The sequence below is a fragment of the Phoenix dactylifera genome, unplaced genomic scaffold (assembly GCF_009389715.1).
Source record: "Phoenix dactylifera cultivar Barhee BC4 unplaced genomic scaffold, palm_55x_up_171113_PBpolish2nd_filt_p 000371F, whole genome shotgun sequence".
Lineage (NCBI taxonomy): Eukaryota > Viridiplantae > Streptophyta > Magnoliopsida > Arecales > Arecaceae > Phoenix > Phoenix dactylifera.
The window spans coordinates 5,963-32,664 of NW_024067823.1; the positions used below are offsets into that span (position 1 = coordinate 5,963).

A 26,702-nucleotide genomic window follows, 5' to 3' on the forward strand; every position below is an offset into this window, starting at 1 on the left:
TGGTCAAGGTAAAGAAAATAATTTGTTCATAAAGGAACCTCTCTATAAAAGAAAGTAGGGGCATTATGGGAAATTCACTACATCTAATTAATAAAAGTCCCATCTCACCATCTCCCCTTCAAGTGAGTACCCAAGCAGCAGCTGCAACATCACAGCACAGCAGCCATTCAACCCCCTCCCTCCTTTTCTCTTTCTACCACCCAAGAGGGGAGAAGAAACCCAGAGGATAAAATTAAGAGAATCTCCACCCTCCAAGAAGTCCATCTCCAATCCCCCTATCTTTCTTCCCGATGGCCCAGCTGGATCAGGAGGAATGTGAGGGAAGGAATACCAAGACCAAAACCAAAAAAGAGAAGGGATGAAAGATAAGAGTGGCTTGAGGCGTGTATCAAGCCAACCAAATCCCCCTCCCCTCTCTCTCTCTCTCTCTCCACCCAAAACAAAACTACTGTCCCCAACTTCCCAAATTGCCCCTCTGCAGGCCAGGAAACTCTCCACCTCCCTTTCATTAAGGGGGAAGACTCGTAGCCAGCTCCTGTTCCCGTTTTATATGGGGCCTTTGCTTCCTTTTGGTCATGGTCAGATACGGAAACTTTCCTCTCTCTTCTTCTCTCAATCTCTTTGCTCCCTTCGCCTCCCGGAGGCCTTCCATTGGCCCGAGGCCTCAAACGACCGCCTCGATCGCCTAAAGCTCGGGCCGGCCCTGGATGTACCAAAAAGAATTAAAAATACAACCATGAAATATTATTCTTCATACAGTTTGTAAAATTGGCCTTGTAGGAGCATGTGAATATGTTATATCACTATGAATTTTTGCAAGGATAATAAATATGTGAAGTAATTTGTATGGTTGTTATGTATCACATGCAATTAGTAATCTTACAATACAATAAAATGACACTTATTTTTTTTGAAGGGGAGACAAATATTTATTAAGGGAAAGAATGTGCAAGAAAATATGAATACCAAGAGACAAAATCAAGAAAAAGAAAAAGAAAAAGACTGAGCTCTCATTGACAAACTATAGTTCGGATAATATTCCACAACTTAGCAATGCTGGGCAACTGTTTTTGAGGGCAAAGCATGGACTATTCATTGTATGGTTTGAGTCCTATCTCGAACACTTCGGTTTCCCAGCAGATCTGGCTATTAAAAATATGAAAGTTTTCTTTCTAACAAGCCCATAAGATAGCCGCTTGAGTAATAACTTTAGATATGTATTTTTTTCCTTTGTTTATCTGTAGACAAAAGCCTTGAACGTGCTTTAAAGTACCATCGATAGTGGTTTTCCTGACGTATTTTCAGTTGTCAACTGTCCAGATAAACACTGAGGTGGTAGCCCAGTGGAAGCGTGACCTTACTTCTAACCAAGTGGTTTCGAGTTCGAAACGCACGGGTGTCAATTAAATTGTGGAGACCGGATGCTCTCTACTCGGACACGAGGTCTAAAAGGACGTATCGCTCTGCTGGTAGCCTCGGTGGTGCCAGGTGTGACGTACTCATACGTAGTATTCGTGTCGGAGCTCAAAGGGGTAACCGAGCCAGGCCCACAGATGGGGAGGGTATGAGTAAAACTGGCCGGGGTGCCCAACACAGGGTCATTTCTGCCCGCATCGAATATTCTCCTAGTAGGGTGGGGGCCCAGTGGGAGCTGCTATGCGGGGGTGGGCTTGTCCTTTCCTCCCTCGTTCCCCTTTTTCCTAGCAAAAAAAAAAAAAAAAACTGTCCAGATAAAAGCCTTGAACTGCATTCCTAAGGTAACAACTTATAGATAGTGGTTTTCATATATGTATACGCATACGTGCACCCAGAGAGAGAGAGGGAGAGGGAGAGTTCAAGCCGTCAATCAGATGATATTTGATGTTAAAAAATGAGAGAGCATGTTATCCTAAGCAGGCATTGAATTAGAGGGTGTTGATGTTTGCTAATTTCAAGCCATCAAGAAAGACGGTGCTGCTCGGAATTTATAGGTGCCAGAAACCTGATCCGGTGCAAGTATCAGTGAGAGGAATGCGAAGGTTGCACATCAGCTGTGTATTTTCTTATGTTAGACTTCTACTCTAGAATTTGGGAGGAAACTTCCAGATGATATCCAATCAGGATTCAAATTTAGATTTTAAATACTTTTTGGATCCCGATATCAAGTAAAACATTTATTAAAATAAAATATGCAACGACCCAAGATTTGAACCAATGGTTTGAATGAAAACCTTCAACCATTGGGCTACAACATGTGTCCCAATTTTATATGGGTAGTTTAATATACTAATTCACATGTGTTTATGCCATTAAATAATCATTTGATATACATTGTGATATTTTATATATATTTTATATTTTAATCATTATTTAATAAAAAATAAATTTTCTTCTCTTTGATAAAAATGAAAAACAAACTATACTTTATTTTATTCTTTATGACATTTTCAAATATTTATTATTAAAATATTTAAAATTATTAACTTCTACATATTCCTATATTTATATATAGTTTCCTTACAAGCTCTAAGAATGGATAATTCATGATGATTTTTATTGATGCTATAACTAAAGCATAATAATAATATTTGATGCAAAAATTACTAACAATTTTATTTTAAATAAGTTTTGATTTTTAATATTTTAATACAAATCTATTTACACTAGTAACTCATCGGTCTTCATGCAGATTCAATACTCACGCCTTAGATCTTTAGTTACCTGTATGTCGTGTGCGATCTGTATAATAAATTCTATTCTTGTTCTTTATTATTATATAGTCGGTATTGTTTCATCACGTATGCTAAAAGTTTGATTTATATCCAAATAATATCTAACTTATATCTATAATAGGATAGAAAAAATATGAATATAATATTCGGTTTATATCTGTATCTATTCAGAACAAACATGGATATACTTAACATCTCACTTGTATCTATATATATTTAAAAATATTTGTATCCATTTAATATCTGTATCCATATTTATTTTCTTAAAAAATATGAATACTGTTGCTGGAAATTGGACCCGAGGGTGACCACTGGCTGAGAGGGAGAAGCTTCGGCGGGTGGCGCGTCAGCGGGCTGCGTCTTCCGGGGGACCTACAAGAAGCCGGTGGCCGGGGTTTCCGGCGCCGACCCTCCGATGCTTAAGTCAGAGGGGGGCTATTGTGGAGAAGGAGAGAGATTGCATGTAGGAGTCAAAGAGTCAGAATCCCCTTCAAGAGGAAGAAGTTTCCCTTTTATAGAAGGGATACAGGGTTACATGTGATGTGACTGGACGAATTAACGAGTTACCGTTATGATTGGGCGTGATCGTGTGAATTAATGAGTTGCCGTGGGTGACTGGACGGAGTTGAATGAGTCAACTGGTTGCCGTGGATGGCCGGAGATTTTGAGTAAGCTGAGAGTCCGTGGAGATCGTGCGCATTTAATTGTCGACAGTCGCCCAGGCGGAGATCGCGGGATTAGATCTGGGAGAGGAGGAGAGGTCTACCTCATTCTTTGACTGGGTTTTCCTTGGACTTGAGGTCGATCAAAGCCGCAAGGCTGTCCGCTCTCAGGTCGGACGCGCTGGGAGCGCTGGGGACCTTGAGGTCGGGCGCCTTGAGGGTTGCTGTTGCCGCACCCGTCATCACGTGCCGGCGATGGATCTACGTGCTTCGGGGCAATCCATTTTTCCCCCAACAAATATATATATAAATATATTAATATCCGATCTATTTTCAGCCTTAGACCGAATACAATCGGCTCCATTAAGCCATCGGGTTTGTGATATAAATCATGTTCTTTAAAAAATATTTCACGTATTATTATGGGCCCTAGCTGAATCTTGCATCAACCCAAACGACCTGCATCCAAATGTTAACTGGGAAAACAAACGTTCAGACATTCAATAATCCCACAAAGAAGCTTAGTCAAAAAAAAAAAAAAAAAAAAAAAAATCTAAGTGGTGGAACTAAGGCTCAGGTTGAAAGACATTGCCGCAAAACTATCCCAGAAATATTTCACACCCTTTATTCAGATACAACACAATTTATGCTGCTGGCAGAGAGCAAACACTACAGAAAAAAATAAGTTTTACCGACGCTGTTTTGCCGACGCTTTTCAGAAGCGTCGGCAATTTTTGGTCCAGCGTCAAACTTTGCCGACGTTTGTAAAAAGCGTCGGCAAAAGACGACGCTAATAAGCGTTGGTGTAGTCCCCTGCCTAAGACGACGCTAACAAGCGTCGTCGGAAGGCAACATTTCCCATTCCTAAATCCCAACAAGTCGTCTCTCTCTTTCCGTTTTCCCGGCCACCGCCCTCCACCCTCAACCCATTCCAGAGATCGAAGAGAAAACGGAACCCCCTCCCCATTCCTCGTCCATTCCGCCTTTCTGGCTCCCATCGCCGCCTCCCCAATGGACGTCCGCCGGAGATTCCCCCAGAGCGCAGCGGCCGCCAACCCGGAGGATACTTCCTACGTTCGCGGCCGGATCCAGGCGTCGGATGCCCTCCCGCTCCCTATCCGGCACACGAATCTCCTCTTCTCCGCCCTCTTCGCGGCCTCGCTCGTCTTCCTGATGCGGCGGTGGCGCGAGAAGATCCGATCGTCGATGCCGCTCCACGTCGTCGGCTTCACCGAGCTCCTCGCCATCGTCGGCCTCGTCGCCTCTCTCATCTACCTCATCTCCTTCTTCGGTATCACCTTCGTCCAGTCCATCGTCTCCTCACACGACGAGGACGACTTCCTCCTCACCCCCGCCCCCACCGCTGCCTCTCCAGCCGCCGCCCCAACCCCCGCCGCCGCCCCCGCCGCCGCCCCCTGCCCCCTCCTCTGCGATGGCTCCCCTGCCCCCGGGAAAATGCCGGCCGTCACCGAGACAAATTTCCATCCATATCTCTAATCTGATCGATTGTGGTAATTATGACCAAAAGCCAATCAGCATTCAAGCATGCAAACCAAGCGTATTCAGCTTCATCCAGATGTGCATCTAGGTAGGTACCTGCCTTCCTTCTCTAGCAATCCCCAGGCATTTCTCACAAACAAGTCAAGACTCCAGCAATCATCGCCGCCGATGCAGACAAGAACACAAAATTAAAAGTTATTGCGAGTTATGGTATTATTAACTGAACGAACCCTTCCATCTGTCCAAGCAAGATGAATCAGTAGAAGGGTTTACAATGCACGGACGAGAAATTTCAGTTGCAGACATGATGGATAAAGTCTGAGTTTCCAGCCAAATTCAGATGATCCAGCTGAAACCGAGAGTATGTACCGCACCCTCTCACCACACATCTGGTCGGAGCTCACCAGTTGCCGGAGTGGTAGACACTCTCGCCAACCTTCCACCCAGGCACATCCTTCATAATTCTGGCCTCCTCTTCCAGATATTTCTTCCATTCTTTCACAAATCTACAAGCAAATCAAAGGACACCCAACAGGAGATTCATAAAAAGGGTCAGAAACCTACATATTATTAAAGAGCTGGTTTAAAGTAAGATGCAGTCCTCACCTTAAACTTATACTAGAACATGTCCTGTCTCTGTGTGCTTGAGAGCCAGCTCTTCTTCTTCTTTTTTCAATGTTCCAAATATGAAATTTATGATCCTTAAACTTTTTGACGCCACTATGATTTTTTCTCTTTATTGGGTGACTGCTTGAACAGTATCAATTAGTTTGCTTTTGTTTGTATAATCTGATGTATGTTGTGTGTAATGTGCCAAAACCCATGTTTGATCATATGTATATTCATGATCAATTTGTTCTCTGATTTAATTGTACTAAGAACCAGCCCTTTTCTTTTCTATTAATTGCAGGTCTACAAACGTAGCAATTTAATTTGCATGCAGCTTTATGAAAAAGATCTCTTGACCGATACATCATTTCTCCATATATACGGGTTTGCAGTTTTGCATTCTTATCCATTTTGTATAGGGAATCATTTTTCTCAAGATGACACTTTGCAGTGTTCTTTTTCTATATTAAAATATTGCTTTTACCGTACTTTGCCATTTGATTCTTCTCTCCTGATGGCATTTCTAACTGCATCATTGACAGGTTACAGGAGGCTGATTTCAACTCAAAGCAACTTGCTGTTGTTGCTGTAAGGACATCACCTAATCTACTTCAAATTGTATTTCAGTTTCAACATTGTTGGATTTAGATTTGTGATCACTTCTTTTTAGACATTGAGAACTCTGGCAGTGTACCGATCTTCTTATGCTACTAATGACCGATACTTTTATGGACTGAAGCTCATTTGTTATTAGTTTATACTTCAAATTCTTTATAAAATATTGTCTCTCAAAAAACTTATGCGCATCTTTTTTTGGGACAGCATGTTAGTGGCTAAGAATTTTGTGAGTTGTAATGCTTTGAGTTTTGATGTTGAGTCGTATACTGCTGTAACGCATGTTCTTGTTTTTTGTAGTTTAAGTCATGGATTTGATGGTCATTGTTGCCTTTTATTTTCATGCCTTTTCTTTTTCTAAAGCTGTATCCATATCTTCAATAGTTGATTCTGTGAGTTCAGCTGATGATCTTATGATATATTAGTTGTTGTAATCTCACTCATTTAATTGATTATGTCATGCTAGGTAATGGAAGTGCTGATGACATTGCAAGGATCTCAGCTGGAGACAGACGACCCAATAACAAGTTACATGTTACAGGTATGTTTGAGATTGTTTAGCTTGAAATAGTATATGGTAGCCCATATGTCACAATGTCACATCATTTAATTCCTTGTTTTGTCTTGTAGGCATGGGCCAGACTATGCAAGTGCTTAGGACAGGATTTTCTTCCATACATGAATTTTGTAATGCCTCCATTGCTTCAGTCTGCCCAGCTGAAACCAGATGTAACCATTACCTCCGCAGACTCAGATGAGGATATCGATGAGTCAGACGATGATAGGTTTGTCTTTAATGCTGCAGCTCCTGTTTGAGTAGTTTGCAATTTTTTGTGACTTTTGGAGTAGGTTAATGTTTAATGACAATACTCGCCCGAGCAAGGAGCGGAGCAGAGCAGAGCTTAAGAAGACTCCGGTCTGTGGACAAGACTCGCCCGAGCAAGGAGCAGAGCTTGGTTGACTGGGCTCGCCCCAAGCTTAATGACAATATTGGAGAGATGATGATGCCGACCCTTGATACATATTGTAGATTGTGTACGTAGGAATTTGACTTGTATGTTTTTAGAATGTTTTTGAAGTACAATGTAATCAAATATGATAATATGAATGTAATCAAAGTTCTTGTTTGTGACGTGTATTTTGTTATATATGGGATTTAGTGTATTTGTTTTGTTAGAATTTAATGTGTACAGGGTATTAAAAATTACTTTTATAAATTTTTTTTTAAAAAAAAAATTCATTTGCCGACGCTTTTAAGCGTCGGCAAAAGCCACCGGCACAATCCCAGCAAAAATGGCACGCCTTTAACGACGTTTGCCGACGCTTAAAAGCGTCGGCTAAGGAAAAATAGTTAACGACGCTTAAAAACGTCGGCATAGGCCACCTTCGCCGACGCTTTAAAGCGTCTGTGTAGTCCAATAGTGCCGAGGTTGGTCGAAGTTTTCCGACGCTTAAAAGCGTCGGCTAAGGGAAAATAGTTAACGACGCTTAAAAGCGTCGGCATAGGCCACATTCGCCGACGCTTTAAAGCGTCGGCATAGACCGCCGACGCTTTCTTCACGCGTCGGCCTAAACCGGCTCCACTCCCACCTGCCCGACGTGGGAGCCACGCTTTGGGTAGCGTGGGTGAGAAACTCGCCGACGCTTAAAAGCGTCGGCATAGACCAAATATAGCGCCGGGAGATATCAATTATTTTGTAGTGAAAATCAGTTCAACGCAATAATATCAAGGTCATATGGGGTGTATGGGATCGAGTTTGCCACATGGCGTGACACCCCAGATAATATTGATAAAGACATCTTCTGAACTCTACATCTCATGACACACAAAATACATTTTGATATGCAATACATCGCAACTTCAGAAAGAACATCTAAAATTTATTAAAGTTGTCACAAGATTTTCAGTGCAGGAAGTGCAAAGAAAACACTATAATGACAAGAATTCCATGGAGCTTGGTGGGAGACCAGCAGAAGCCAATGTGTTGGGATCACTGGGCACAAGAATGAATCTTTCCGGCTTACTAATTAATAGTTATTCTCATTCAGGCATTTCACCAAACACATTACAAGCATAAATTGATAAGCACAAAGAGACAAGATTTATGTGGTTCAGCAGCAAGTGCCTACATCCACGGGGAGGAGGAGCAATCCACTATGTCAATTGTCCCAATAGGGTACAAACAAAGCTACATAAAAGTCCAAAATATGGACTGCCAAATGATCACAAGAGGATGCAACAATAAACCAATTATAAGGCAAAATAATCGATTGGACCAACCCTTCTGCAGCCACAATGATAGATCAAAAGTGTAGTATGCAAAGCAATCTTTCTACGGCTCCAATGGTAGATCAAAGGAATATCAAAAATCTTACCTTCTTTTCTTTCTTATACTGTGAACAACAAGAACAAATGGCTCACGGAAACAAGAAGCCACAGAGAGGAGTCACGGCAGAAGAAAGAGAGTCCCCAGCGAGCGGAAGAAGACGCCTTTTGAAGCCGAAACACCGAGAGAGAGAGAGAGAGAGAGAGCATGGGGCGGCGATCGGGGGTCCTTCCTTAAAACCCTAGAAAGAGTTTTGCTGCCTTATAAAAGAAACCGAGGAGCCTGGGTCCCAAAGAACCCAAAAAACCTTAAAAGGGCCCAGCTGAAAGCCACGTGAAAGAAATAACTTATTATGCCCTTTTTGCAAAAAAGTCCTTTTCAAATAGGAATTTGGAGCAAAGTTCAAAAAACTAATCAACAATCCTCCTCCTTGCGATAAATCATGTACCTAGTATCAGATATGAATTGATAAAACAAAACTTACTCCTCACCACAAGCCCCGAAGGGCATTAACAGGTGCTCACACCAATCAAGTTCAGGAAAGTCCTGAACTTAACTGCTGTGATTGGTTTAGTGAGCATATCAGCCGGATTATGAGCAGTGTAAATTTTCTGAAGCCAGACATCACTATTCTCCACCAAGTCTCTGATGAAGTGATACCTGACATCTACATGCTTAGTGCGTTTGTGATACATCTGGTCTTTGGCAAGATGCAAAGCACTCCGACTGTCACAATGAATATCCAAACGGTCCTGCTCGAGACCCAAATCCTGTACCAACCCTCTTAGCCAAATAGCTTCCTTTGCTGCCTCTGTCAACGCCATATACTCTGCTTCTGTAGTAGACAAAATAACTGTAGGCTGCAAAGTAGCCTTCCAACTGACTACACAACCAGAGAGAGTAAATACATATCCGGTTAATGACCTCCTTCTATCCAAATCACTAGCATAATCTGAATCAGAAAATCCTGTAACAGTACAATTACTATATACGGAGAATACCAATCCTAAATTAGAAGTGCTTTTCAGATATCTAAGTATCCATTTCACAGCTAACCAGTGAGCCTTTTCAGGCTTATCCATGTATCTGCTTACTACGCTTACTGCCTGTGAAATATTAGGTCGAGTGCAGACGATTGCATACATGATGCTGCCTACTGCACTTGCATATGGCACTCTGGACATATATCTCTCCTCATCCTCAGTCTGGGGAAAGAGTCTGACAGATAATTTGAAATGACTGGCAAAAGGAGTAATGACTCGCTTGACTATAGACATACCAAATCTATCCAAGACTTTCTTAATATATCCATGCTGAGTAAGAAAAAATCTATCCAACTGCCTGTCACGACTGATCTCCATCCCAAGTATCTTCTTTGCCGGTCCAAGATCCTTCATCTCAAATGTAGTATTGAGCTCATCTTTTAGATTTTGGATGACTGATATGTCCTTGGCTGCTATCATCATATCATCCACATACAACAATAAATAACAAAAGTATCTTCATTTGCCTGCTGCTGCTGTGATTTGATAGTCTGATCAATATTCATAACAATCCTAACTATCTGATCCTGACCCTGATCTCTCCGAGAAGAACTAGGCTGTAGCTGCCTTAAAGGAGTGGCTATCTCATGAAATGTCACATCCCTATTGACTAGAAATCCTTGGGATCCAGGCTCTGTGCACCATAGTCTGTAGCCTTTTACCCCATATGCGTATCCAAGAAATACGCACTTCTTAGCCCTGGGGTCCAACTTTCCATCTCTTACATGTGCATAAGCTGGACACCCAAAGACTCTGAGTATTGAATAGTCTGCAGGTCTTCCTGTCCACATCTCTTCCGGAGTTTTCATGCCCAATGCTGATACTGGAGATCAGTTTATAATGTAGCAGGCTGTATGTGCGGCCTCTGCCCAAAAATCTCTAGTTAATCCAGAACTGGATAGCATAGATCTGACTCTCCCAATTAGTGTGCGGTTTATGCATTTTGCCACACCATTCTGTTGAGGTGTACCCACTATGGTTCTGTGTCTGACAATGCCCTTTGATTTGTAAAAGTCATCAAACTCAGTAGAACAAAATTCTAATCCATTGTCAGTTCGAAAGGTTTTCAACTTCCTATCAGTATGCCTCTCGACCATAGCCTTCCACTTCTTGAATGTGTCTAACACATCACTCTTATTTCTGATAGTGTATATCCAGACTTTGCAGGAGTAGTCATTAATAAAAGTGAGTAAATATCTAAATCCACCTTTGGATGTAATTGGGGCAGGCCCCCATAGGTCAGAATGAATATAATCTAATATACCAGCTGTCCTATGCACGTCTGTAGAAAAGCTAACCCTGTGTTGTTTTCCGAACACACAATGCTCATAGAATCCAAGTGCACCAACCTTCCGATCCCTTAGTAAACCACGTCTGCTCAGCTCCTGTAAACCTTTGTTTGAGATGTGGCCCAATCTCTGATGCCACAGGTGTGTCAACTGCTCAATAGAAGACTGTACTGCTGAAGCCTATCCAACTATTGTACTACCATCCAAATAGTAAAGGGTCCCACACAGTTTCTCTTTCAATAAAGTCAATACTCCTTTATTGATAGTTATTGATCCTCTACCCCATTTGCTCTCGAAACCTGCACTATCGAAAACATGTACTGAGAGAAGGTTTCTCTTTAGTTGAGGAATATATCTGACATCGTCCAAAGTCACCACAGTGTTTGCATTAGATTTAATTTGAACTATACTAACACCTTCCACTTTGCAAATGCCATCATCTCCAAGAAGAACGGTGCCCCCTTCACATGATCTAAAAGAAGAGAACCATTCCCTATGGGGTGTCATATGGAAAGATGCTCTAGAGTCCACAATCCAAGTATCAGGAAGACTAACACTGCAAGCAGCTATAAATACTGCATCATTATCATTACTGTTGTGACCTGCTGATGAAACTGCATTTGTTGCCGAATTTGAGACGGTTCCTTTATCCTTTTGTTCCCTCTCTTTCTTAGACTGTAGGAGTCTACATTCTGATTTCCAGTGGCCTGGCTTCTTACAATAGTGACAAACACCTGATCTTTTGGACCTAGACTTTGATCTAATTTTGGATTTGCTTCTACCTTGTCCACCTTTCTTCTGTTCATCTCTACCTCTAACTATAAGTCCTTGAGCTCGAGTCTGAACCTGATGCTGTAGCTGTACTTTTAATCTAAGCTCATTGGATAACAAAGTAGCTTCTACATCTTCAAGACTTATTGTCTCTTTTCCATAGAGCATAGTAGTAGTAATATGCTCAAAGGATTTAGGCAATGAGTAGATCAGGATCAAAACCTTGTCTTCTTCATCTACTTCAACACCAATATTTGCTAAATAAAGCAGGAGCTTATTATTGAGTGAAGTCCCTTTTGCCATACGAAATATGTGCAACTTTCTCCTCAAATATAGTCTATTAGTAAGAGATTTTGCCATATATAGACTCTCCAATTTTTCCCATACTCCCTTAGCTGTATCAAGATCCACAACATTGCATAGGACTTTATCACTCAAGCCCGAAAACAGAGTCCTTAGTGTTCTCTCATTAATCTCTTCTTTGATATCCTCATTATCTCCTAGGATTGCATCCATACCCTTGAGGGCCTTTGCTACACCCTTTTTAACCAACAAGTATTTCATCTTTACCTTCCATAGTGAGAACTCCCCTGTGCCATCAAATACTGCCACTTCATGCCTTATGATAGTGGAATGAGAAACATAAGCCGAATTGTTAGCCCTAAATGAATTTTGTTGCCCGACAGTAGCCATAGCTCTGATACCAATTGTTGGGATCATTGGGCACAAGAATAAATCTTTCTGACTTACCAATTAATAGTTATTCTCATTCAGGCATTTCACCAAACACATCACAGGCATAAATTGATAAGCACAAAGAGACAAGATTTACATGGTTCGGCAGCAAGTGCCTACATCCACAGGAAGGAGGAGCAATCCACTATGTCAATCGTCTCAATAGGGTACAAACAAAGCTACATAAAAGCTCAAAATATGGACTGCCAAATGATCACAAGAGGAGGCAACAATAAACCAAATATAAGGCAAAATAACCGATCGGACCAACCCTTCTGCAGCCACAATGATAGATCAAAAGTATAGTATGCAAAGCAACCTTTCTACAGCTCCAATGGTAGATCAAAGGAATATCAAAAATCTTACCTTCCCTTCTTTCTTATACTATGAATAGCAAGAGCAAATGGCTCACGGAAATAAGAAGCCACAGAGAGGAGTTATGGTAGAAGAAAGAGAGTCCCCAGCGAGCGGAAGAAGACACCTTTTGAAGCCGGAACACCGAGAGCAGAAAACCAAGAGAGAGAGAGAGTAGGGGGCGGCGATCGGGGGTCCTTCCTTAAAACCCTAGAAAGAGTTTTGCTGCCTTATAAAGGAAACCGAGGAACCTGGGTCCCAAAGAACCCAAAAAACCTTAAAAGGGCCTAGTTGAAAGCCACGTGAAAGAAATAACGTATTATGCCCTTTTTGCAAAAAAAGTCCTTTTCCAATAGGAATTTGGAGCAAAGTCCAAAAAACTAATCAACACAATGCTTCGAAACTTGTTTATCAAGACAGCAGACATGCTGAATATATTGTTCATGAAATAGGCACGCTTCGTATCTGCAAGGCTTCTGCATCCTGCAACCACGAGTCCAGTGAGAAACAGCAGCTTTTAGGCAATTTAATAAATCAAAAAGAAGTTCTTTGGCATCTCACAATTGCTTTTAAGTTGTTGTCTGTCGAACATCGAAGGGTATTGTTGTTGGGGTATGTGGAGACCTTTGGTGATGAAGAGAATTGAAGGAGAATCAATTCTGCATAGTTCTGTCTGGTGGACTGTCGGAGTCGACTCGAGCTACAGTCGAGTCGACTCGGGAACAGTCGAGTCGACTCGCGGTCTGTCGAGTCGACCCGAGAGGAGAAAGCCGCAAAAACCATGTTTCTGTCTGGATTGTCAGAGTCGACTCGAACTACAGTCGAGTCGACTCGGAGCATCGTCGAGTCGACTCGAGCCACAGTCGAGTCGACTCGAGATCGTGCCAGTTAAACTCGAAGTTGTTCAGACGTGCCAGAGTCGACTCGGACTTCAGCCGAGTCGACTCGGGCTCGCGGGAAATCATACGGATGAGTTTCCTTTTGGTGTTTTGTTGGCGTTTCGACGGCTATGATCATTCGAAGGTCTTGAGACTATATATAGGACTCATGAGAGCCCTAGGGTTATGGGATTGGCCGTATTTTGAGAGAGACTCTTGTTTGTGAGGCTAGGGTTCTAGAGAAGAAGAGGATTGGGATCCTACTTCTTGTGCAAAGGGAATTCTGTGTGAATCTCTTGTAGATCGATCGTTTGTGATCGTTCGGGTGTGTGCTATCTCTGTAATCTGTTCATCCTAGTTGAGATTTGGAGCGGTGGAGGACGTAGGCTATTTGTAGCCGAACCTTGTTACATCTTTGTATTTGCTTTGCTGTTTTTCTTCCTTCCCTTTCCTTTGATCTGTGATAATCCGTTGCGGTGCTCAAGTGTTTTACCCTACTGATACCAGGGGTAATCTTTTGCCCTTTGTAGGCGGAGCGAAGAGGTGATCCTTGAGTCCGGAGTCGAGGGAGCGAGAGAGTGCTTATCCGTTTGTATCTCTCTTCGCTTGTCCGACGTCGGTTGCGGCGCCGGTGTGAGTGGGTTCCGGCGTGGGCGACGACAACAATTGGTATCAGAGCTATTGGTTATTCTGCAATGGCGGATGAAGAAAAGTTGCGAATTGAGAAGTTCAATGGCACGAACTTCGGGTTTTGGAAGATGCAAATAGAAGATTACCTTTACCAGAAGGATCTCTATTTACCTCTTGGAGGTAGAGCAAAGAAACCAGAGAAGATGTCCGATGAAGACTGGGAGGTCCTCGATCGGAAGACGCTCGGCACCATCAGATTGTCACTTGCATCCCAAGTGGCATTCAACATCAAAAACGAGAAGACGACGATGGAGTTGATGACAACATTGTCGCGGATGTACGAGAAACCCTCAGCATCAAACAAGGTATTTCTCATGAAGAGGTTGTTTAATCTTCGTATGAAAAATGGCGGCAGCGTAGCAGAATACCTCAACGAGTTCAATGGACTCACGGCCCAGTTGGAGTCAGTGGAGATTAGTTTTGACGATGAGATTCGGGCATTGCTAATCCTCTCCGGATTGCCTGATAGCTGGGAGGGCCTGGTGATGGCGGTGAGCAACTCTTCGGCGACGGGGAAGTTGATTTTTGATGACGTTGTGGGAGTGCTTCTGAGTGAAGAAGCAAGAAGGAAATCTTCTGGAGCTACGGAGTCGTCTGGAAGTGTACTAAACACCTCTGACCGGGGAAGACAAAAGAAGGACGGTCGATCTCGAAGCGACTCGAAGTCGAGATCCAGCAGGTCTCGAGCACCTCAGAACAAGGGAGTGAAGTGCTGGAACTGCGGGAAGACGGGGCACTTTAGGAGGGATTGCAAATCTCCTAAAGGGAAGCAAGGCGACCACATCGAAGGAGTTAGCAAGGATCTGGCAAATCTTGCTGAAGACGGTGATATGGATGCCCTCGTTCTATCTTTGTCTACCTATGACGAGTCTTGGGTGATAGACTCGGGCGCGTCTTTCCATGCTACATCCCAACGGAAGCTTCTTGGAGGATATGAGAAGGGAGACTTTGGCAAAGTCTACCTAGGGGATGGAGAGCCTTGCACCATACAAGGAAGGGGAAGCGCGGAAGTGAAGTTGGTTTCTGGATCTTCACTTGAGCTTGAGGACGTACGGCACGTGCCTCAACTGCAGAGGAATCTGATTTCTATTGGACAGTTGGCGAGCCAGGGGTACAACACTACTTTCACAGCTGATAAGTGGAAGATATCCAGAGGTTCGTTGACGGTGGCTAGTGGCAAGAAGGTTGGGACACTTTATGTCGCCAACGGCACGGAGAACTCTATTGGAATTGCTGCAGCAGATGTGGACACCAAGTTATGGCATTGTAGACTTGGGCACATGAGTTACCAGGGACTGGAGGTGATGCACCAGTTGGAAAAGCTGCAGGGTCTCAGGAGTGTTGAAATGGACTTCTGTGAGGATTGTGTTCTCGGAAAGCAGAAGCGTGTTTCATTCAACAAAGAAGGCAAACCTCGGAAGCAAGAAAAGCTAGATCTCGTGCACACGGACGTGTGGGGGCCTGCACCAGTTTCTTCCATTGGTGGATCTCAGTACTACGTTACTTTTATTGATGATGTTACCAGGAAGCTTTGGGTGTTCTTCTTGAAGCACAAGTCAGAAGTATTTGGGGTCTTCAGGAGATGGCAGGCGATGGTAGAACTAGAGACAGGTAAGAGGTTGAAATGCCTGAGATCAGATAACGGTGGTGAGTATTGTAGCAGGGAGTTCGAGGACTACTGTGCAGATGCTGGAATCGTCATGCAGAGGACAGTTCCAGGGACACCACAACAAAATGGAGTTGCTGAAAGGATGAACAGAACAATTAATGAGCGTGCCAGGAGTATGAGGATACATGCTGGATTGCCACAGCAGTTTTGGGCGGAAGCAGTTAACACTGCTGCCTACTTGATCAACAGAGGGCCATCAAAGAAACTCAAATTTGGGATTCCTGAGGAAGCATGGACAGCGAAGAAGATTGATTTGGCGCACTTGCGAGTATTCGGTTGTACCGGTTATGTCCATGTTGATTCCAGTCAAAGAAGCAAACTAGACGCCAAATCAAAGAAGTGTATTTTCGTTGGATACGGAGGTCAACAGTTTGGGTACCGGCTTTGGGATCCCGAACACAGGAAGATCATTCGTAGTAATGATGTGGTATTCAATGAGAAAATACAGCAGAGCCATGAACCAGAAACAAAACCTGTTGAGCCGTGTTTTGTGGATCCTGAAGAGGAGTCTACAGTTTCTGGTCAGAAGACTCTGTCAGAGCAAGAATCTGAAGATTTGGCACCCCCTCCACAACTAAGAAGGTCCACTCGTAGTACTCATGGGAAGCCTCCTCAAAGGTATGATGGGACTCTTAGTTATTTGTTGCTCACAGATAATGGCGAACCTGAATGCTTTACGGAGGCATTGGAGGCTGATGCCAGGAAGGAGTGGGAGTTGGCCATGGATGATGAGATGAAGTCATTGGAGCAGAATCAAACGTGGGATTTGGTGGATCTGCCCAAGGGGAAGAAAGCACTGTCAAACAAATGGGTTTACAGGCTGAAGGAAGAGCAGGGTGGGAAGAAGCGATACAAGGCCAGGCTGGTTGTAAAAGGATTTCAGCAGAGAGCAGGTATCGACTTCACAGAGATCTTTTCTCCTGTAGTCAAGATGAGTACTATTCGAGCGGTGCTGAGCATGGTGGCGGTAGAGGATCTTCACTTAGAGCAGCTTGATGTGAAGACGGCCTTTCTCCACGGAGATCTCGATGAAGAGATATATATGCAGCAGCCGGAGGGATACATTGCAGCTGGCACGGGTGACTTAGTCTGCAAACTAAAGAAAAGCCTCTATGGTTTGAAACAGGCACCCAGACAATGGTATCTCAAGTTCGATAGTTACATGCTTGAGATAGGATACAGGAGATGTCAGGAGGATCACTGTTGCTACTTTCGGGACTTCGGTACATCTTACATTATCTTGCTATTGTATGTTGATGACATGTTAGTTGCAGGAGCTAGCATGCATGAGATTGCAAAATTGAAGCTGAAGCTGTCAAGAAAATTTGCAATGAAGGATCTAGGAGCAGCAAAACAGATCCTTGGGATGCGGATCAGCAGAGATAGGTCTAAACATATCCTCAGACTATCTCAGGCGGAGTACATCAGCCGTGTACTCAAGAGATTCTGCATGGAGGGTGCCAAACCTGTTGGCACACCGCTGGGTGCCCATTTTAAGCTCTCAAAAGGGCAAAGTCCGAAGACGCGGGTGGAGGAGCTCAATATGTCAAAAATCCCGTATGCATCGGCAGTGGGGAGCTTGATGTACGCTATGGTGTGTACGAGACCAGACATTGCTCAAGCAGTGGGAGTTGTGAGTCGCTTCATGAGCTGCCCAGGCTTGGAGCATTGGCGCGCGGTCAAATGGATACTGAGGTATCTGAAAGGCACTGAGCACATGTCATTGTGCTATGGAGGTTCTGAGATCCGGTTACAGGGCTATGTGGACTCAGACATGGCAGGGGACTTGGACGGCAGGAGAAGCACGACAGGGTACTTGTTCACCTTGGGCAGTGGAGCCGTCAGTTGGATTTCCAGGTTGCAACCAGTTGTTGCATTGTCGACTACGGAGGCGGAGTATGTGGCAGCCACAGAGGCGTGCAAGGAACTAATATGGCTTCAAGGCTTGATGAAGGAGCTTGGGAAGGAACAGAAGGATTGCATGTTATATTCAGACAGTCAAAGTGCAATTCATCTGGCGAAGAATTCAGCTTTTCATTCAAGGACGAAGCATATTGACATACGGTACCACTTCGTGAGGTCATTGCTCGAGCAGGGACTCGTCAAGTTGGAAAAGATTCATACAAGTCAGAATCCTGCAGATATGTTGACGAAGGTCGTCACGGTGGAGAAGCTGAGGAGCTGTTCAGCTTCTGTTGGTCTTCATGCTTGAAGACGTTGAGGAGGCATCGTACCGATCTCACTAGGATGATCCAGTTTCAGTGGGAGCACAGAGGAGAACCAAGTAACAAGAGGATATACCCAAGGTCTCCAAGTGGGAGATTGTTGGGGTATGTGGAGACCTTTGGTGATGAAGAGAATTGAAGGAGAATCAATTTTGCATAGTTCTGTCTGGTGGACTGTCGGAGTCGACTCGAGCTACAGTCGAGTCGACTCGGGAACAGTCGAGTCGACTCGCGGTCTGTCGAGTCGACTCGAGAGGAGAAAGCCGCAAAAACCATGTTTCTGTCTGGATTGTCAGAGTCGACTCGAACTACAGTCGAGTCGACTCGGAGCATCGTCGAGTCGACTCGAGCCACAGTCGAGTCGACTCGAGATCGTGCCAGTTAAACTGGAAGTTGTTCAGACGTGCCAGAGTCGACTCGGACTTCAGCCGAGTCGACTCGGGCTCGCGGGAAATCATACGGATGAGTTTCCTTTTGGTGTTTTGTTGGCGTTTCGACGGCTATGATCATTCGAAGGTCTTGAGACTATATATAGGACTCATGAGAGCCCTAGGGTTATGGGATTGGCCGTATTTTGAGAGAGACTCTTGTTTGTGAGGCTAGGGTTCTAGAGAAGAAGAGGATTGGGATCGTACTTCTTGTGCAAAGGGAATTCTGTGTGAATCTCTTGTAGATCGATCGCTTGTGATCGTTCGGGTGTGTGCTATCTCTGTAATCTGTTCATCCTAGTTGAGATTTGGAGCGGTGGAGGACGTAGGCTATTTGTAGCCGAACCTCGTTACATCTTTGTGTTTGCTTTGCTGTTTTTCTTCCTTCCCTTTCCTTTAATCTGTGATAATCCGTTGCGGTGCTCAAGTGTTTTACCCTACTGATACCAGGGGTAATCTTTTGCCCTTCGTAGGCGGAGCGAAGAGGTGATCCTTGAGTCCGGAGTCGAGGGAGCGAGAGAGTGCTTATCCGTTTGTATCTCTCTTCGCTTGTCCGACGTCGGTTGCGGCGCTGGTGTGAGTGGGTTCCGGCGTGGGCATCGACAACAATTGTAATTGTGCGAAGGCGAATTCCAGTCTTACTACCTCTAGCACAATATCCTTTAGCGAAAAGGGAAATATAATATTGATCAGGCTCATACACCTGATTTACTATACAAAAATACAAAACAATAGAAATGATTAAGACAAAAAAGAGAAAACAACATAACTACTAGTCCGCCATGCTTAAATTACATATGTATAATTCTCACCTACTGGGACATTTTATTTTCCAAGGAAGGATCAGTAATTCAAGCGATTTGTTGTATGTACATTGCTTCACAACCAGTCCAGCTTTTGATACCCTGCTCCATTAAAAGATTACACAGTGTGATGCAGCAAGTTTTATGAAGGCCATAAAAATGGCAGCATCTTATACACCAAATAAAATTTCTGAAATAATTTCATGCCTTATAACCCTATAAACTACAATTAAAGATCCTTGCATGAAGAAGAAAAATCCATCTCATTAATTATGCGTGGCGGGTGGCAAGCAGAAGGCAGCATGCTGAATTCTGCTGCCCATTCTTAAGATGACCATCTTACTGCTGTTTCATCAACTAATCATTCCTGCTCCACAGTCACTCGAACTCACTGCAAGCTTCATATGTTCCTCTGTTTTCCAGAATATTCCCAACTGATCTCTTCTCCCAGGTTCCAGAGTATTCAGTGTAACTGCATTCTGTTATTTCCATAACGGATCATTGGATCTGACTGTGTATAAAAGGGTTGTAAGAGACTCTGTTTCGTGTGTGAAGAAATAGAGAAGTAGGAACTGTGTGTACTGTAGCAATGTATCAGACACTGTTCATTCTCATATACTCTCTCTAACTCATTATCTCCTCTATTGTCATCCTTTTATACCTCTTTATGGTATCAGAGCAGGAGGTTCTAACGCCTTTCTCTCTAGAAGTGGTTCTTCCTCCACTAGACAACGATCAAATGGAGTCTCCTGGATCTGAGCAAGTCACCAGGTCAGCTGAATCATCAGGATCCTTAGATGATCCCTTAACTTCTCCCAGGTTGAAATTCTTGATTTCAAAAATACAGAATCTAGTTTCCACCCAGCTCCAATCCGATAACTATCTCACCTGGAGGTCTCAAGTTACTCGTCTTTTCAAAGCGAGTGGCTTCTTTGGATTTTTAGATGGTACTTCCACCTGTGTTCCATCTTCTATTACCGATAAGAACAGAAGCTATGAACTCTGGTTGCTGACAGACCAGTTCTTAGCTTCTGCCATTAACTCCACCATTTCTTCTTCTATCTTACCATACGTGATCAATCTAGATCACTGCTTTCAGATCTGGACTACCTTAGAATGTCGATTAAATTCGGCTACAAGGAGTCATGTAATGCAACTCAAAAATGAGTTGCACAACATAAAGAAAATGGATCTTCCGATGCAGCAGTTTCTCCATGAAGTTCGGCAAAAAGTCGATGCTCTATCAGCTGCTGGTTCCACAATTGATACTGAAGATGTCATTCTGTACATCCTTAATGGGCTACCGCCTTCATATGATGCCTTTGCTACATCAATTCGCACTCGGTCCGCCTCTCTCACACTGGATGAGCTCTATGCTCTGCTTTGCAGCGAGGAACTCATCATCTTATCCAGAGAAAAGCAACAATCCTCTGCCGATTCCTTTGCACTTTCAGCCATTAGGGGACGAGGTCGAGGTAGATCTTTCTTTACATCCAGAGGACGTGGCCGAGCAAGGAGTACTTACTCCAACAACAAATGGGACAGCAATTGGAGTTCTCCTGGACCTCGGCAGGATTTCCGAGTTCTCATTGACTGCCAAATTTGTGGCAAAAGAGGACACACTGCAATTCATTGCTGGTTCCGAATGAATCCAAACTACAATTCCTCTCCTCCCAGACAGTCAAATCAGCAGGCGCTTCTTTCTACACCTTCTTCTTCCTCTGTCTCACGTGACTGGGTTATCGACAGTGGTGCTACCTCACATATCACTTCCGAACCACTGTCACTTTCAGATGCTTCTTCATATCAGGGCTCAGATAGGATCACAGTGGGCAATGGCTCTTCAATCCCTATTATACAATCAGGGACTGGTATTCTCTGCACCCCAACTCACAATTTTACACTCTCTGAACTGCTGCATGCTCCAAACATTTCTCACAATCTGCTATCAGTCTACAAGTTAGCTGTTGATAATCACTGCACCCTTCACTTTAATTCTGATGGTTGTGTTATCAAGGACAAAGCATCAGGCAAGATCTTGTTCCAGGGACGCTGCACTGAGGGGCTTTACAGGATCCCTTTCTCCTTCATTTCGCCTACTACTCCCTCTTCTCGCTCCACTGCCTTCGTGTCTACAAAGCTCTCGCCCTCGCTTTGGCATCTCCGTCTTGGCCATCCAGCTGCCTCCACCTTGCTGCAAATACTCAAGGACACTTCCATTGCCTCCTCATCCGTCGACACTGCCTCTTGTCAATTCTGCAACATGGCCAAGGGACACAAACTTCCTTTCTCCACCAGCAATTCCATCTCCCGACGTCCACTCGATCTTATACACTCTGATGTCTGGGGACCTTCTCCTATGAATTCCTCCACTGGTTTACATTACTATGTTGTGTTCATGGATGACTTTTCAAAATTCATCTGGGTGTATCCATTAGCATTGAAATCAGATGTATTTTCTAAGTTTGTTGAATTTAAAACTTTAGTTGAAAATCAATTTTCCACCACTATCAAAGTCTTTCGTTCTGATGGTGGTGGGGAATTTGTTAACTCTCGCTTTCATCATCTGTTTGCTGCGTCTGGCATTGTTCATCAACGCTCGTCTCCCTATACTCCTGAACAAAACGGGAGTGCCGAACGCAAACATCGCCAGCTCCTAGAAATGGTCAGGAGTCTTCTCTTTCATTCTTCTCTTCCCCATCAATTCTGGGTTGAAGCACTCTTAACTGCCGCTTACTTAATCAATTGTCTCCCAACTCCAAATCTGCAACACAAGTCTCCTTTTCAAATTCTGTATCAGCGTTCTCCAGATTACGGCTTTCTTCGTGTTTTTGGTTGCCAATGTTTTCCTTGGATACGTCCTCAGCATCCTTCCAAGTTCTCACCCCGGTCTCTACCTTGTGTCTTCATTGGTTACTCCCCTAATCATAAAGGGTATCACTGCTATGATCCATCCAATGGCCGGGTCTACATCTCCCGCCATGTTCGTTTCAATGAGTCCTTCTTCCCTTTTGCTCATTCTGTTCACTCCCCCATCTCATCAACACCTCTACTTCCCACGCCCTTACTTGTTCCTCCCTCTCAGCTTCCTACTCTGTCAACTTCTTCCCAGTCCAAGACCATCACTACTCATTCCCCCACCTTTACTTCATCATCTTCGTTTTCAAACTCCACTGCACCTCTATCTTCCATCTCCCCTCCACAGTCTGAAAGTCCTTCCTGTTCCTCTGTATTCTCTCCTCCTGTTAGGCATCCCATGGTTACAAGGTCCAAGACAGGGTCCCTTCGACCAAAGCAAATTTTCTCCCTTCTCAGTGTGGATGCTGGTGATCAGGAACCAACTTGCTTCTCCGTGGCAAATGTTGATCCTAACTGGCGCGCGGCAATGTCTTCTGAATTCAATGCTTTGGTTGATCAGCAGACATGGACTCTCGTTCCTCGCTCTTCTGATCAAAATATCCTTGGCTGTCGATGGACTTATAAGATCAAGCGTCATTCTGATGGCTCCCTAGCAAGGTACAAGGCTCGTTTAGTTGCTCAGGGATTCAAACAGGAGTATGGTCTGGATTATCATGAAACTTTCAGTCCTGTGGCGAAATTTCCAACCATCCGAGTGCTTGTTCTTCTTGCCTTACACTCGGGCTGGTCCATCAAACAGCTCGATGTGTCCAATGCCTTTCTCCATGGACATCTTGATGAACTTGTCTTTATGGAACAACCAAGAGGGTTCAAGGATCCAGAGCATCCTACTCATGTCCGTCAGCTCAAAAAGTCCATTTATGGTCTGAAACAGGCCCCACGGCAGTGGTTTGCCACCTTTTCTGGGTTTCTTCTCAAGCATCATTTTCGTTCCAGCTCGGCAGATCCCTCTCTTTTCCTATATCAGCAGGACACCACAATTATTTACATACTAATATATGTTGATGACATCCTCCTCACTGGAAACGATTCTGCTGCAATTACTACTCTTCTTCATCAGCTTCATTCCCAATTCAAAATGAAGGATTTGGGTCAGCTATCCTATTTTCTGGGTATTCGCTTCTTTTTTGATGCAGACGGCGTCCGACTCAGTCAATCTCAGTATGCTCAGAAGCTCTTACAGCGGGCTGGCATGGCGAATTGCAAATCTCTTGCTTCTCCTCTTCCGACTAAGAAGTCTTCTTTCACTGATCTCTCTGCCCCATTTTCAGATGCTGAGTTTTATCGGAGTCTCGCTGGCTCATTACAATATCTGACAATCACTCGGCCCGATCTTTCATTTGCTGTGAATTTTGTATGTCAGTTCATGCATCATCCACTCCAATTGCACTTTCAATACCTTAAACACATCCTCCGTTATGTTCAAGGGACCATTGATTACTGCTTACACTATAAACGTAGCTCTCTTCAACTCACCGCTTACTGTGACTCCGATTGGGCCGGCGATGCACAGGATCGCCGTTCCACCTCTGGGTTTTGTATCTTCCTCGGCTACAACCTTCTCTCTTGGTGTGCCAAGAAGCAGCCAACTGTCGCCCGATCCTCGACGGAGGCTGAGTACAGGGCTATGGCTGTTACCACTCAGGAACTGGTCTGGCTTCGGCGTCTTCTCCAAGAACTTGGTGTCTCCATTACTGATTCCACTGTCCTCTACTCAGACAGCATTTCAGCCATGGCTCTCGCGGCCAATCCTGTCTTCCATGCTCGAACCAAACACATTGAGGTGGATTATCATTTCATTCGGGAGAAACTGCAGTCCAAAGAGATTCATCTCTCTCATATCTCTACTCAAGATCAGCCAGCAGATATTTTTACTAAATCTCTTCCTACGGCTCGTCATCGCTTGATCTGTTCCAAGCTGAGAGTTGCTCCCCACTCTCCGCTTGAGGGGGGGTCTTAAGATGACCATCTTACTGCTGTTTCATCAACTAATGATTCCTGCTCCACAGTCACTCGAACTCACTGCAAGCTTCATATGTTCCTCTGTTTTCCAGAATATTCCCAACTGATCTCTTCTCCCAGGTTCCAGAGTATTCAGTGTAACTGCATTCTGTTATTTCCATAACGGATCATTGGATCTGACTGTGTATAAAAGGGCTGTAAGAGACTCTGTTTCGTGTGTGAAGAAATAGAGAAGTAGGAACTGTGTGCCAGATACTGTAGCAATGTATCAGACACTGTTCATTCTCATATACTCTCTCTAACTCATTATCTCCTCTATTGTCATCCTTTTATACCTCTTTACCCATCCCTGTGAAATACTTTGAATATCAAAGAGAGCCACGTGCTGTGTGATCATGTACACGCAGCATATGCACTAGTGGTAACAAGAAGTACAGATTCAGCTTTGCTGGTTAAGAACATTAGCGACTGAAAAGTTGAGATAATGCTTGTTCACAATTAGGGTTATTAAAAATAATATCACATATGGGCTATATACCTGTGCTTGATCTTCCAATCTCATTGCTTCTAGCAAAAACTTTGAGGTTGGATCATAAACTTTCAATAGCAAAAGAAGCAAATAAAAGGTATGAAAACAAAGATGACAATAGATAAATAGAACTCAGAAATCAAATACATATGAACTTTCACCGGCAAAGACATCATCGGTTCCAACAAAGTTGACGAAAAAAGTTCTCCAGTATGACAATCATGATCCAACTGCATGCCTGGATGGAAGTTGTTCGTGAGGTCCTGTTCAAATGCATGTCAATAGTGATTTTAGCGGGAGGCTAATAGAAGCAAAAAATGCTAAATTCTTCTGCTTAAGCTTGTGAAACAATGAGAACTGGACCATCGGTATCTTGCTGTCATCAATCCTTCGTCTGCATGACAACCAGAGAGACTTAGTCTTGACTTTCCTATTTAGTCTCTGTACTCATAATTGTATATTAATGCATTGTTTCCAACTAGTGGTTTTTAGAATTCATACCGTAGATGGGTAATTGCTTGTGCTATATATGACTGTGCTGGAACCCCAGCTACGAATACACTTGGATGGAAGCCTTCAGAAACAAGGACTTAAAGCGGGTCTGTTGGGCCTGCTAGATCATACAAAAGCGAAAGGAAGGATATAAAAACAAACAGGATGATAGATCAAAAAAATCAAAAGGTGGAAGGATATTTTTCACCAAGCAACCTTTTACTTTTGAGAATAAATTATCACCAAATTTGCCCCCTCCCAAGCAACTAGTAAAACTATTTTTTCTTCTTAGATTTCACTAGTTGCGGATCTGATAGCGAATTACCTCTCAAAACTTCTTTTTGCATGTCATTATGCTGTTGCTTGACGTTGTTGAAGACGAGACATACTGGCGTTGAAGGAGAATGTGCCAATCCTGTACCGAGATATCAATCTGCTTGTGAAAGAAAAGAAGAAAATTAAGATCAGATAGATATCAGACCACATCATGAAAACAATATCTTATTGGGTTCGGTAAAATTAAGAAATTCATCCTAATGATGGTATGATACGCACTTCTGTTTGAGCAATTTTAAACTCCAACTGGTATCAGATATCCTCTCTTGAAGGTAAGGTCATGAGATTATGTAGCTGAAAGGATGAGAATGATGCAGAGTATCAAATAGTTGCCAAGTAGTATTGTCACGCCCCGAACCCAGCACCCGGGTCCGGTACGCGACCGGCCGCATGAGCCCTAGAGCAGTGCCCTAAAGATCATGCAAGGCCTATGATTAACAAAAATTCCAATAAATCCACAACTAATTTAATAATTCAAATAGGCAAATCTGACATGTCCAAATAAACAAATTGGTTCAATTACAAAGTCTTCAAATGTTCATCGACATCAAAGAAGGATAAACAAACTAACTAACTAATAACTCTGGTACTCGCACTCTGCGCCCATCCCATCCAAATCTATGCATCCTGCAACTCTGGTAAAGAAAAAGAAGAAGAGGGGGGTGAGCTTTACAGCCCAGTAAGAATTCCTACACATCCATACCAACACAATAATAATATGAATTCGAAAACCACGACAAATCGATGCACATTTTATGAAATCATAAACAGTTTCCATAAGACTCAAATAATCAATATAATTATGAACATCAAGCATCAATAAAAGTCCATAATTATACATCAAAGATCAATGAAAGTCTGGCCACATAAGAATGATATAGTATATATATAGCTTATAAATCACTATGACTATTTTTAATGCTTTTTCTTCCTATTCCATGTTAACTTGATCCGGATCAATTATCTTTCCGACTTTGGGCTACATCCCGGTCACGTTTCCGGCCCGTGACGGGGCAATCGATAGTATCACATTTTCGTCCTGTGATGGGGCAATCGATAGTGTCACATTTCCAGCCTGTGACGGGGCAATCGATAGTATCACATTTCCAGCCTGTGACGGGGCAATCGATAATATCACATTTCCAGCTTGTGATG

The 26,702-nt window shown here is 43.5% G+C and overlaps 1 protein-coding gene and 1 long non-coding RNA gene across 3 annotated transcripts; one reads left to right on the forward strand and one right to left on the reverse strand.

The window, feature by feature from the left end:
• Positions 1 to 5,309: 5,309 nt before the first annotated feature.
• On the forward strand, positions 5,310 to 7,229 carry LOC103722660 (ran-binding protein 6-like). 2 transcript variants are annotated; one of them, XM_039118530.1, is made up of 5 exons: positions 5,310 to 5,461; positions 5,784 to 5,866; positions 6,025 to 6,070; positions 6,564 to 6,638; positions 6,728 to 7,229. In XM_039118530.1, exons 2-5 carry the CDS (start codon positions 5,811 to 5,813, stop codon positions 6,911 to 6,913), a joined length of 363 nt encoding a protein of 120 aa, XP_038974458.1. In that variant the 5' UTR covers positions 5,310 to 5,461; positions 5,784 to 5,810; the 3' UTR covers positions 6,914 to 7,229. The 2 variants fall into 2 exon arrangements, with proteins under 2 accessions (XP_038974458.1, XP_008811518.1); XM_008813296.4 differs by lacking the exon at positions 5,310 to 5,461 and having other exon boundaries at positions 5,470 to 5,866.
• Positions 7,230 to 19,260: 12,031 nt separating this feature from the next.
• LOC113461556 lies at positions 19,261 to 26,184 on the reverse strand. Its single transcript, XR_005508079.1, has 5 exons — positions 25,767 to 26,184; positions 25,537 to 25,644; positions 25,221 to 25,329; positions 24,729 to 25,113; positions 19,261 to 19,411 (listed from the first exon to the last, which is right to left on the reverse strand). It is a non-coding gene; the product is annotated as an uncharacterized LOC113461556 (long non-coding RNA).
• Between the last annotated feature and the right edge of the window lie 518 nt (positions 26,185 to 26,702).